Genomic DNA, 13230 nt, shown 5'->3' on the forward strand with positions numbered 1-13230 from the left:
TTGGTAGGGAAAAGTTGAAAGGGAAGCTGGGAAGCATAGTACAAATGGGGGTGAATCAGTGTTCTTAATAAGGAACAGGCCTGTCTTTAGGAATTCATACTGATAATTTATGCAACAAATCTGATTCTCTAAATCTCTGGCAAAAGATGCAACAGATATTTTTGAAGATAGAAATAAAATTTTGTTGGCCGTGTTTAACTCACCTTACTTGTTTTGCTGTTTCTTCCTAGCCCATGACTGAAGAGTTACTCAAACAACAAAAGCTGAATTCACATGAGACCACTATAACTCAGCAGTCTGTATCTGATTCCCACTTGGCAGAACTCCAGGAAAAAATCCAGCAAACAGAGGCCACCAATAAGGTATGATTAGTACTATCCCCTAGGAGATGACAGGGTTTTCCTGAGGATGTGACTGGCTCTAGCCTGAGTCTGTCAACCTGTGTAGGACTTGGGAGATGGATACTGTGTACTCCTTGTGCTCTAGGGAATATTTCATGTAAAAGTGTAGTTCTTCCCTTTATTCTTATCAAGATTTTAGCTTGTTCTGTACAGATCATAATTTCTGGTGCTTTTCAGGTGTGTAATTAAAACTTGCATGCAGGCCAGTGCAGTGACTCACGCCTGTAATACCAGTGCTTTGGGAGGCCAAAGCAGGCGGATCACAAGATTGGGAGTTCGAGACCCGCCTGGCCAACATGGTGAAACCCTGTCTTTACTAAAAAATACAAAAAACTAGCCAGGCGTTGTGGCAGACGCCTGTAATCCCAGCTACTTGGGAGGCTGAAGCAGGAGAATCGCTTGAACCCAGGAGGTGGAGGTTGCAGTGAGCCACGACCACGCCACTGCACTCGGGCCTGGGCAACAGGGAGAGACTCTGTCTCAAAAAAAAAACTTACATGCAATCTTTCACTGTAAAAGGCACTGAGATAGGAGGTCTGTGTTTTTTATTTTAGCTTAACTTGTTACTACTTTCTAGCCCATGAATTTTAATGTCTGGCCTAGAAGAAAATTGCTACAATTTGGGATGCTGAACTTGTGGCCTCCGTGCCCCTATAGTGCCCTCTCCTATGCTAGATAGCAGAAGTTCTTTGGTCCTCGTATAAGGGATCCATACTAGGAACCACTTGCCTACCTGGTCCATGTGGACAAGTTCCTAGTATGGCTGCCATCATAGAGAGATCACAGCGCATGAAGATTGAGACAATTTAGTACTGAAGGAAGTATTTCATTTCTCCTGCTACTATTCGTTGCTGGTTGACTTACCACTTTAATGGTTACTATATGTGGGAAAAATAACAAGGTAATATCCCCTAAGAAATTCTTTAAATCCAAGATTTGAGGAAAGGCTTTATTCATTTGAGGCTAAAAGACATCATTGACCTAAAAAACTGTTTTTCTTTGCTGAATTCAGATTCTTCAAGAGAAACTTAATGAAATGAGCTATGAACTAAAGTGTGCTCAGGAGTCGTCTCAAAAGCAAGATGGTACAATTCAGAACCTCAAGGAAACTCTGAAGAGCAGGGAAAGTGAGGTAAAATACTTAGCTATCAAGGACCTGTGTGGAAACAATTGGTCCCTTCAAAGTAGACAAGTATTTTATATTTTGTCAAAATGCATATTGTCAGACTAACAGATCTTAGCCTGGAGAAATTGTAGCTTAACCTCGATTGATATTTTGGAATAGTCACATTACTAAAATCTGTACAGGTGAGATAATGGAATTTATAATTAGTTTACTAACATGTTTGATATTCCCTCTCTCATTTTCAGACTGAGGAGTTGTACCAGGTGATTGAAGGTCAAAATGACACAATGGCAAAGCTTCGAGAAATGCTGCACCAAAGCCAGCTTGGACAACTTCACGTATGTGAGGGTCACATAGGACAGGAGAGACTTCAGTTGGGGATGTGCCATTTTGGTTGCAGTCTTGATTTTATTTTCAGTCTTCGTGGGAGCTCAGTGCTTGCCCTGCTTGTGATTGTGATTTCTACTCTCTTTTCAGAGCTCAGAGGGTACTTCCCCAGCTCAGCAACAGGTGGCTCTGCTTGATCTTCAGAGTGCTTTATTCTGCAGCCAGCTGGAAATACAGAAGCTCCAGAGGGTGGTACGGCAGAAAGAGCGCCAACTGGCTGATGCCAAACAATGTGTGCAATTTGTAGAGGCTGCAGCACATGAGAGTGAACAGCAGAAAGAGGCTTCTTGGAAACATAACCAGGTAAATCATTAACTATTTTATTGCCCTAAATGCTGACTTTGCCCTGATAATAACTTTTTAGCAGGATAGTTTGTGTTGAACCCTTGAGTCAGTTGCATAATCTAAGTATTTCAGTTCGACACTTGCTGCCCTTGTACCATATGCTAGTTAGAGTAGTCCCCCTTTATCCACAGTTTCACCTTCCATGGTTTCAGTTGTCTGGGGTCAACCACAGACAAAAAGCATTAAGATATTTCAAGAGAGACCACATTCACGTAACTTTTTTTTTTGAGACAGAATCTCACTCTGTCGCCCAGGCTGGAGTGCAGTGGCGTGATCTCTGCTCACTGCAAGCTCCGCCTCCTGGGTTCATGCCATTCTCCCACTTCAGCCTCCCGAGTAGCTGGGACTACAGGCGCCTGCCACCACGCCCGGCTAATTTTGTTTTTGTATTTTTAGTAGAGACGGGTTTTCATCATGTTAGTCAGGATGGTCTCGATCTCCTGACCTCGTGATCTGCCTGCCTTGGCCTCCCTCACGTAACTTTTGTTACAGCATGTTGTTGTAATTCTTCTATTTTATTGTTATTCTTAATCTGTTAGTATGTCTAATTTGTAAGTAAACCTTTATCATAGTTATCTATGTACAGGAAAAAACAGTTATACACAGGCTTCAGTGCTATCTGGTTTCCGGCATCCACTGGGCGTCCTAGAATGTATCCCCTGTGGGTTGAGGGGTGATTACCATATTGAGTTGTGCCCTGGAAATACAAGGATGAATAGCACAGGCTCCTTTCTTTTAAGTTACTTATAGTTCAGTAAGAGAGACAGTCGCATAAGCTGAGTTTCAGAGTGGTAAATTCTGAAGGGGATGTATATATGGAGTCCTACAGGAATATCTAGGAAAGGAGTCAAGGAAAAGGAATCAAGGAAAGCTTCATGAAGGAGGAGACATCTGAGGTTATTCTTGAAGGATGGTTAAAACCAGTCAGAAAAGTGGGGAAGAATCACTAAGGTCAGAGGAATGACATGCATAATAATCAGCCCTGTCTTTTATTTTTTATTTTTGAATAATAAAATATACAATTCTTTTCTTTCTTTTTTTTTTTTTTTTTTTGAGACAGAGTCTCACTCTGTCACCCAGGCTGGAGTGCAGTGGTACTATCTTGGCTCACTGCAAGCTCCACCTCCCGGGTTCACGCCATTCTCCTGCCTCCGCCTTCTGAGTAGCTGGGACTACAGGCACCTGCCACCACACCCAGCTAATTTTTTTTTGAATTTTTAGTAGAGATGGGATTTCACCGTGTTAGCCAGGATGGTCGTGATCTCCTGACCTTGTGATCCACCTGCCTCGGCTTCCCAAAGTGTTGGGATTACAGGCGTGACCCACCAGGCCCGGCCTTTTTTTTTTTTTTTTTTTTGAGACGGAGTTTCACTCTTGTTGCCCAAGCTGGAGTGCAATGGTGCAATCTTGGCTCACCACAACCCCCACCTCCCGGGTTCAAGCGATTCTCCTGCCTCAGCCTCCCAGTAGCTGGGATTACAGGTATGCACCACCATGCCTGGCTAATTTTATATTTTTAATAGAGACAGGGTTTCTCCATGTTGGTCAGGCTGGTCTCAAACTCCCAACCTCAGGTGATCTGCCCACCTTGGCCTCCCAAAGTGCTGAGATTACAGGCATAAGCCACCACGCTGGGCCAAAATACACAATTCTTAAATGGTTCCTTTATCTTGTTAGCTTAGAGCGTATATGTTTAAGATTTAAAAGATTTTTTTTTTTCATGGTCTCTTTTCTTAAGCTCTTTAACACTCAGGTTTAAAAGTGTAATTTTTGAAGGATCTCCCTGGTTTAGTGGTTTGGAGATTAAATATTAGCCCTGAATTTCCTTTTGAAATATTAAAATTTCGGCCGGGCACAGTGGCTCACACCTGTAATCCCAGTACTTTGGGAGGCCGAGGCCAGTGGATCATGAGGTCAGGAGTTCAAGACCAGCCTGACCAAGATGGTGAAACCCCATCTCTAGTAAAATTACAAAAATTAGCCAGGCGTGGTGGCGGGCATCTGTAATCCCAGCTACTCGGGAGACTGAGGCAGAGAAATGCTTGAATCTGGAAGCCAGAGGTTGCAGTGAGCCGAGATTGTACCACTGTACTTCAGCATGGGCGACAGAGTGAGACTCCATTTCAAAAAAAAAAATTAAAATTTCAGATGTCTGGGCAGGGTCGGGGAGTGGTGGAGGATGGGGGTAGAAATAATTCTTAACTTTTTGTTATTTAGCTAAAGGAAACATTTTCCCAAGATTTGTTTGGTTGATGAGAATATGTATTTTGAGAGCTCTCTAAAGTAACAGATGATTTAAAGATTACTGACTTTCTTATCAGAAAGATAAATATGGCAAGCTAAGAAAGAAGAGTGATGGTCTCTATGAGATCTTTAGAAAAAAGGATGATAGGAATAGTTTATCCTTGAGCTTACTGTAAATAATCCAGGTTTACCATAGGACAGATTCTCATTTAATGGTTCTACACATGTATCCTTTTTAAGCCAAAAAATAAGTATTGAACTATAATTATCAAGCTTACGTCCTACCCATTCACAACTTTTACAATTTTCCATATCCCATTCAATTCATGTATAATACTTCTATAGCAGTTTTAATAACGGCATCCTCTACTGCTCTTTCAGTTTATACACCTTGAAAATTTTAAGGCCTCTATATATAACCATGTGACAATTTTAGATCTCTTAATATGTTTAATTCAGGAATTGCGGAAAGCCTTGCAGCAGCTACAAGAAGAATTGCAGAACAAGGGCCAACAGCTTCGTGCCCGGGAGGCTGAAAAATACAATGAGATTCGAACCCAGGAACAAAACATCCAGCACCTAAACCATAGTCTGAGTCACAAGGAGCAATTGCTTCAGGTGAGTTTACATGATTTCAATGAAAACTGGGCTCATAGAACTCTGAAATTTGTTTATATAAATTTAAGATATTATTCCACCTGTGTTGAGTCCCTGCTATAAGGAAAACATTGAGAGGTGGGAATCAAGAGGATTTAAAATAAATAGAAAGTATAATTTGTGAATTAAGATGCTTACTAACAAGTGTAAGAAACAGTACATATAGCCCTGATTTAAGCAGTCTTTTATGAAGTCTTTTATAAAGACTTAATATTCAGAAAATAGTTATTAAGCACCTCTGTGAGTCACACACTTTTCTGGGCGTTGGGAAGACAAAAGATTTGGCTACTGCTCTCAGTTTAATAGATGAAGACAAACTACAGAAACTTCCAGAGTCATTTTGATGATGGAATGAAAGTTTGAGGGGAAAATGGAGCATTAAGAAGAGACTGATCTGTTCTGCCACCTACTCTAAGCTTCAGTCACATTGAATCCACTACATTTCACTGAATGTACAATTTTTTCATTGTATGCGTAGTGTGCATATTTTTTTTCTCTAGCATACAGTCCTCTCCCTTCTTCACTTAGGAAATCCTAGTCCTTTAATTAAGACTCACCGCAAATGTTACCTCCTCTGTGAGGTCTTTACTGACACCTGCAGGCAGAGTTAGGCAGTGCATCCTGTGTTCCCCTGGTAGCTAGCCTAGGATGCAGAACAGTTAATTCTATGTGTTGTGTCTGTTGTATGTTGCAGAATAGTTTACAATTTATATGTCTGTTATCTCTGCTAAATTTGTTACTTTTGAGGAGAGTGATCACATCTTGTTTTTTTTTTATCCTGAATAACAAATTACTTGGTAGTTTAGTTAATATTGGATAAAAGAATAAAAGAAACGATTTTTTGGTCTCAGGAATTTCGGGAGCTCCTACAATATCGAGATAACTCAGACAAAACCCTTGAAGCAAATGAAATGTTGCTTGAGAAACTTCGCCAGCGCATACATGATAAAGCTGTTGCTCTGGAGGTATGTATCACCATTTTGCCCACTATGCGATGGATTATTCTATCTACATAGGTATTATAGAAATTTGTGTTTACTTACATTTGCTGCTCTGGGATTTGGTTTTCTAGTCTGCCGTCTTGTGGAATAAGAGTGATCAGGATAGTAAATCTTACAGAGCTTTAGGAGTCTTCCTTTCCTTGCAGCGGGCTATAGATGAAAAATTCTCTGCTCTAGAAGAGAAAGAAAAAGAACTGCGCCAGCTTCGTCTTGCTGTGAGAGAGCGAGATCATGACTTAGAGAGACTGAGAGGTGTCCTCTCCTCCAATGAAACTACTATGCAAGTGAGAGCAAAACCTATCTCTGACTTGGTGTTCCTCTCCCACTTATATTCTAAGCCTGAAGCATGACCGCCCCCCCATCATTTTCTGAAAACCAGGGATTTTGCTTTATAAGGGGGGAGAAAACCAAAAATAGCAGTCACTAGTTCCATCATTGTTGATTAGGAAGTGAGAGATTTTAGCACTTCTACTTTCGTTTGTAATATGAATTTTGTGAGGAGAGCCAGTGAATATTGATTTCTGTTTACGTAGTTCTGATTTATTTCCAGTTCTTGTTCATACATAAATACATATGCACACACACTGCCCTCTCTCTCTGTCTTACTTTTACTGAAGCATTATCAGGGTGCAACTATTAAATTGTGTCTTCTACCTTAATATTATCTACATGTCCATGAATTGCCATAATTAGAACACTTGTTTATCAATATTTACTGTGGGCTTTTTTGCATATTTATTTTAGAGCTTAGGTATCTACCTGCCACTTTTTTGAGAAATCCTTTATAGTGTCATGCACTTCCTCCAAAATGCTTCCTTTTATCATATATTCTACATTTAATCTCTCCACAAACTAGATAAAAGTTTCTAAAAACCCCCCCAAAAAAAAAAACAGATTAGCTTGGCATTGTTTAGATCAATGCTCTCATCTTGCAAATAAAAATAAATTGATGGGAGATTATTTAAAAGTGGATGTAATTTGTGGTTTATCCTGAGGAGTATGGGGTAATCGTTTTGACTGATGATTGCTCTCTTTATGGCTGTAGAGTATGGAGAGTCTCCTGAGGGCCAAAGGCCTGGAAGTGGAACAGTTATCTACTACCTGTCAAAACCTCCGGTGGCTGAAAGAAGAAATTGAAACCAAATTTAGCCATTGGCAGAAGGAACAAGAGAGTATCATTCAGCAGTTACAGACATCTCTGCATGATAGGAACAAAGAAGTGGAGGCAAGACTTCAGTTAACTTAAAGGCAGTTGGTTCAGTGATTATGTAATCTCAGCCTTGGATTAGGACTCTTCAGATCGGGAGGCCTGTGACCCAAGTCTTTAATTTCATTCTGTGCCTGGGCAGGTCATTGACTTTCACTGGGATTTTTTTTTTCCCATATCTAGAAACTTAAGTTGGCAATTAACTTTCTCAAAGAAGTTATGTGAGAATGAATGAGACCAAACATTGCCTCTTCTGTCTGGCAGCTGTTAACCTTTATTAGTTACGGTGTTCATGCTGGGGCAGGTGCTGTTTTCAGATGTCAATGGATATTCACTCGTTGAATCCTCACAAGGCCATGAGGCACATTCTATTATCCCCGTTTTGTAGAGGAGGAAACAGACTTCTGAAGCTAAGTAACTTGTCCAAGCTAACGTAGCTAATAAGTAGCAGATCTAGTATCAACCTAGGCAGTATGGCGCCTCCGTTTCCTCCACCATGTGCCGGCGGTTAGTACAGAAATAGAAACCATCACTATGATAGCAAATACAGTGTTTAGTATTCCTTTCAGCAATTTGTTTTATGCTTCCCCCTATAAAGTTACACTGGGAGAAAACAAATAAATGAACTGAGTGTCCCTTTATCCTCATCTAACATTAATTGTTACATGTCCTGAACGAATAGGAAAAAGACTTATTTCAGAAAACAATATGTATGTAAGTGGCCACCAGAGATAGTTTTCTGTATTGTTTGTATTCATTCCTGGGACATGTATTTAGAGACTTCTGTGTTGCAGGCCTGTGCTAGATCTGGTAAAACAAAAATGAGTAAAATGTGATACTTACTCTCAAGAATCTCACACCTCCTTCTTCTATGATAGATTCTTATAAGCCCTTTAATATTTAGTAGAGGCAGTTCTTTCCTCCAGAAACTTACAGTGTCCTTTCTGCATTAGGATCTTAGTGCAACATTGCTGTGCAAACTTGGACCAGGGCAGAGTGAGATAGCAGAGGAGCTGTGCCAGCGTCTACAGCGAAAGGAAAGGATGCTGCAGGACCTTCTAAGTGATCGAAACAAACTAGTGGTGGAACATGAAATGGAGATTCAAGGCCTGCTTCGGTCTATGAGCACCAGGGAGCAGGAAAGCCAAGTAAGGATTAATGCACAGATCAGAAAAGTATCATGTAGTGCATTTATAGTCTGCAAATAGGAAGCATTTGCAGACTATAGATGTGTGTATATTTATATATTTTACAGTCAACTCTGTTAGTTTCTTTCCTTCTATTTATTACCTAGACCACAGTTTTATTTGTTTACTTACTTATTTAGAGGTGGGAGTCTCGCTGTGTTGTACAGGCTGGTCTCGAACTCCTGGGCTCAAGCAATCATCCTGTCTTGGCTTCCCAAACTGCTGGCATTGTAGGTGTGAGCTGCTGTACCTGGCCTGAGACCACAGTTTTACATTAATCATCAAAGTATGAAAAATTTCTTAAAAACCTTGAATTTGGAAGGGTGCCTAAACAATACATGTATCCATTAACTTCATTACATACATTTTCTTTTCCTTAATAATCTGATCATTTTGAGAGAAAGGCGTAGGGGTTGTGAGTGTTTTGATTTTGATTCTAAATTATTAAGACTTGAGTGATATTTTGCATTTCCAGTCAAGGTATGGGAAAACTTACACTCAACATGTTTACTCTTAGTTTTTGTAAAATCTGAGTTATCTTAAGAGGGAAAAAAGATTACGTTTTTCAGAGGTCATGGTGAGAATAAACAATCTCATAATAGTATGGGGTGTATTAATTCCACAATATTTAAGAAGTAAATTCTTTTTTTTTTTTTTTTTTGATGGCATCTCCCTCTGTCACCCAGCTGGAGTGTAGTGGCGTGATCTCGGCTCACTGCAACCTCTGCCTCCTGGGTTCAAGCAATTCTCCTGCCTCAGCCTCCCAGGTAGCTGGGATTACAGGCATGTACCACCATGCCTGCTAAGTTTTGTATTTTTAGTAGAGAATGGGTTTCACCATGTTGGCCAGGCTGAAATGTTGGATCATTCCTGGCCTCAAGTGATCCACCCATCTCGGCCTCTCAAAGTGCTGGGATTACAGGCGTGAGCCACCATGCCCTGCCCATAAGTAAATTCTTAATTTTTCCTCATTTCTATGTGTTTTCTTCTCAAGGCTAAAGACTCTTAGTTGACTTATGCTGCATTTCAGATACCAGTAGCTCTGAATCCCCCTGGACAGTTTCTAGAGGAAGATAGACTTTTTTTGGCCTATGTTATTTGACCCCATAATATTTTCTTACATTTCCTCATATTGTGAAAGGATTATACACCACTGTTCTAATTGCTAGGCCTACTGAAGTAAACACACATCTTACTAGAAAGGTCCTGCTGTGTGCTTCAGAAATTGTTTCTAAAATAGACCTAACAACATTATTCTAAATTATTTAAGTCTTTGGCAAGAGGCTAGGATCTTTGAGTTTTCTTTTTAATCTCTTTGTGATTTGGAAGAATTAGTCTTTATTATATCTCAGAAAAAAAAATTATGCACTGCTGGTAATAGAATAATGGCGATGATGGAAATTACAGGAGATTTTTCAACCCAAGAAGATTAATGGTTGTATTCTTCTACATCTGCTTCTCTAAATTTACATGCAAAAGAAATCACCTGAATAGCTTTTTAAAGATGTAGATTGTGGAGCTCAACTCCAGAGAACGAAATTAGGACGTATGGATGGGACTTTAAGAATCTGCATTTCTAACAAGTTTCCAGGTGATAGTGATGCTGCAGGTTCATGGACTGCACTGGAGGAGCACTGCTAAAAACTCTTAAATCCTACCAGAAAAAAAGCGCCAAGGCAGACAGAGCACAGTATATGTCTTGTATGTTATTTATTACGTTTTTTTCCCACAGTTTTCACAGATATTTTTATTAAGGTACTTTAATAATATACTGATACTTCTAAAATGGTTATATTCAAATCTCCAAAGAGCCCACATTTTACTTACTGAAAAATTGAAGGTTTTTTTTTTTCATATTTCCCTTAGAAATTGTGACAAGAGGTCAGCTTCTCCCTTAAAACAGTAGTACTTTTCCTCAGAGACAGTTGGTGTTACGATTCATCATCTTATACCCTCAGTAATTTTAATATCAATTTATGATTTCCAGATATTCTGTTTAAATGTAGACTTTCTGTGCATTAATAGTTAAAACTGTTCTAGCTCTTTCCCTTATTGTGTCATCATCTGTCTTAGAAAACTGAGATTTGAAATGAAACAAGCTGAGTTTGGTGATTTTGAGGTTGAGATTCTCCTAATCATGTGGTCTGATAAAAATGTTTATGTGTGTAATTGATTCATTCAGTAAATATGTAGTGAGTGTCTGTTATGTCCCAGACACTGTACTGGGTGCTTGAGATTCAGCACCAAGTTGCCTTTAGGAAACTTCACATTCCATGTAGGGGAAGCAGAGAGAGAGAGAGATTAGATAATGGTAAGTGCATTGAAAAAAAAAATAGGCACAGTAAGGAGTGTTGGAGATAGAGAAGAGATTGCTGGGTTTAAAAAAAAAATTTCCCAGCTTTATTGAGGTATAATTGACAAATATTGTATATATTCAAGGTGTACAACATGACGTGTTGATATACATATACATTGTGAAATGATTGCCACAATCAAATTAACACAGCCGTCACTACACATTTTATGCGTGTATGGTGAAGACACTTAAGATCTACTCTCTTAGCAAATTTCAAGGAAATAATACAGTATTATTAACTAAAGTCACCATGCTATACATTGGATCCCCAAAACATATTCATCTTATACCTGAAAGCTTGTACCCTTTGGCCAGCAACATTGCTGTTTTGGATAGGATATGCAGGGAAGACCAACCTGATAAGGTGACATTTGGCCAATACCTGAAGGGAGCAAACCACACAAATGTTTGATTGAAGAGCAATCTTCCCCTAAGAAGCAGCTGATCCAAGAATAAAGACATTTGTTATACTAATTCAAACCAGAATCTTAACACCTTAGCCTGATAGTTCTAGCAGAACCTATTTCAGATTCTCTTATCTGTTACAGATGTGTTAAATTCAGTTTTTTCCCCAATATTCTGCCTGTGAGACTTTATTTCCATTCACTTAACTATGTTTTTCCCTGTAAACTGAAAGCAAGGGAACTATTTCCTAAGGACCCACTGTTTTCTGTTGTTGTTTGTTTGTTTTTTACAAATGGTTGACTTTGAAGAAATGATACCAGAACAAAAAATTTGTTTTACTAGGGTATCTTTCTAATGTTATTTGTGATTTCCTCTTACTAGGCTGCTGCGGAGAAGATGGTGCAAGCCTTAATGGAAAGAAATTCGGAATTACAGGCCCTGCGCCAATATTTAGGAGGGAGAGACTCCCTGACATCCCAAGCACCCATCTCTAACCAACAAGCTGAAGTTACCCCCACTGGCCCCCCTCTTGGAGAACAGACTGATCAAGTAAGAACTATAGACTTATATAATTCATGCCGATTCCATTTCCTTTTTACATTTGAGGTGTATGTTTGATAATTTTAATACCAAATTCTGAGAATATTCTCAGTATTGTCATTGTGATCATAGTTCCTGCGTCTTCCTAAGCCCCCAACTTTTGCAATTTTTTAGGGTTCAATGCAGATACCTTCCAGAGATGGTAGCACTTCATTGACTGCCAAAGAGGATGCCAGCATACCCAGATCCACATTAGGTAAGTATCAAATTTCATTTCATTAAGGGACTTTGTTTTTCTCTTGTTTTTCCTTCTAGTAATCTCCGTATTAATAGGTTTGGCCAAGACTCTTTTCTCTTCCTATCGTAATGGAACAAATAAGTTTGGAATTCCTCTGAAAGGCTGAAGAACTGTCCTTACCTTATGTTGAGTCGAGGTTATTGCTCTGGGTTCACAATTTGACCCAGAGAAACTCTATCCTTATTCTCCTTTTCAGATAGCTTTGCAGGGATTCAGAAATGCAGGAGGTAGTGGTTCCATTCCTGCCCAGCAGGGCCATGAGCTGACACCTTTTCCTGGGTATCTTTCAAGTCTGGGGCCACTCAGTGTAAGTTGACATCACCTACATTAAACTGTTAGGAAGGGTAGGCAGTGTACATTGAGTTATTTGCCAAGCCTAGCCCCATTCAGGGGATGGTTTAGAAAAGTCTTACAAGTAGTCATTCTCTAGTAGAAAAACTTTATACTAATCAAAGAATAAAAGAATGTTGGATTTGTGAATATACTGTTGTTTATTCAGCCTTTTCTTTATAGCATCTAGGATGATTGCAGTATTTTGCTATTACAAATAATGCTTTTTACATTTGTGTGTATGTTTTCTTTTTTCTTATTATTGGAATGTGTCCTCTGTAAATTACTCAAAGGAAGCAGCAGATACCACATTATGTTAATAGCAATTAAAACTAGCGCTATATTTTTATTTCAGGAGACTTGGACACAGTTGCAGGGCTAGAAAAAGAACTGAGTAATGCCAAAGAGGAACTTGAACTCATGGCTAAAAAAGAAAGAGAAAGTCAGGTGAGTTTTCTAGTTAAGTCTTAATTTCAAAATCCCTGTTATTTTTTCTTTCAAAATAGTTTATATTTAAAAGCATATAATTCTCCAAGTATAATATCTGAGTCCAAATGCCGGGTATGACTTTTTTCTTTTTGGAGAAAGTTATTTTATATATACATTATCTCAAAAAGATGCTCCTGTTTTTAGATTGGGACCATTAAAACTTACTAAGTGCTGGAAAAACGTAACCGTCTCTCCCCATTGCTAACTGGAATAAAATAATTGTAAAGTCTGGGAGTGGTGGCTCATGCCTGTAATCC

The 13230-nt window shown here is 39.2% G+C and overlaps 1 protein-coding gene across 5 annotated transcripts in view; it reads left to right on the top strand.

The window, feature by feature from the left end:
* LOC112618235 (myomegalin) overlaps positions 1-13230 on the top strand; it is a 349895-nt gene that overhangs the window by 144788 nt on the left and 191877 nt on the right. For all 5 annotated transcript variants that reach the window (XM_025375027.1, XM_025375035.1, XM_025375054.1 and 2 more), the window contains 12 exons: positions 231-362; positions 1414-1533; positions 1773-1865; positions 2005-2217; positions 4963-5121; positions 6012-6125; positions 6308-6445; positions 7207-7386; positions 8322-8516; positions 11698-11865; positions 12031-12112; positions 12840-12931. In XM_025375027.1, coding sequence (XP_025230812.1) covers positions 231-362; positions 1414-1533; positions 1773-1865; positions 2005-2217; positions 4963-5121; positions 6012-6125; positions 6308-6445; positions 7207-7386; positions 8322-8516; positions 11698-11865; positions 12031-12112; positions 12840-12931 — 1686 coding nt within the window. The remainder of the gene's footprint in view (positions 1-230; positions 363-1413; positions 1534-1772; positions 1866-2004; positions 2218-4962; positions 5122-6011; positions 6126-6307; positions 6446-7206; positions 7387-8321; positions 8517-11697; positions 11866-12030; positions 12113-12839; positions 12932-13230) is intronic.

Source organism: Theropithecus gelada, chromosome 1 (assembly GCF_003255815.1).
Source record: "Theropithecus gelada isolate Dixy chromosome 1, Tgel_1.0, whole genome shotgun sequence".
Classification (NCBI taxonomy): domain Eukaryota; kingdom Metazoa; phylum Chordata; class Mammalia; order Primates; family Cercopithecidae; genus Theropithecus; species Theropithecus gelada.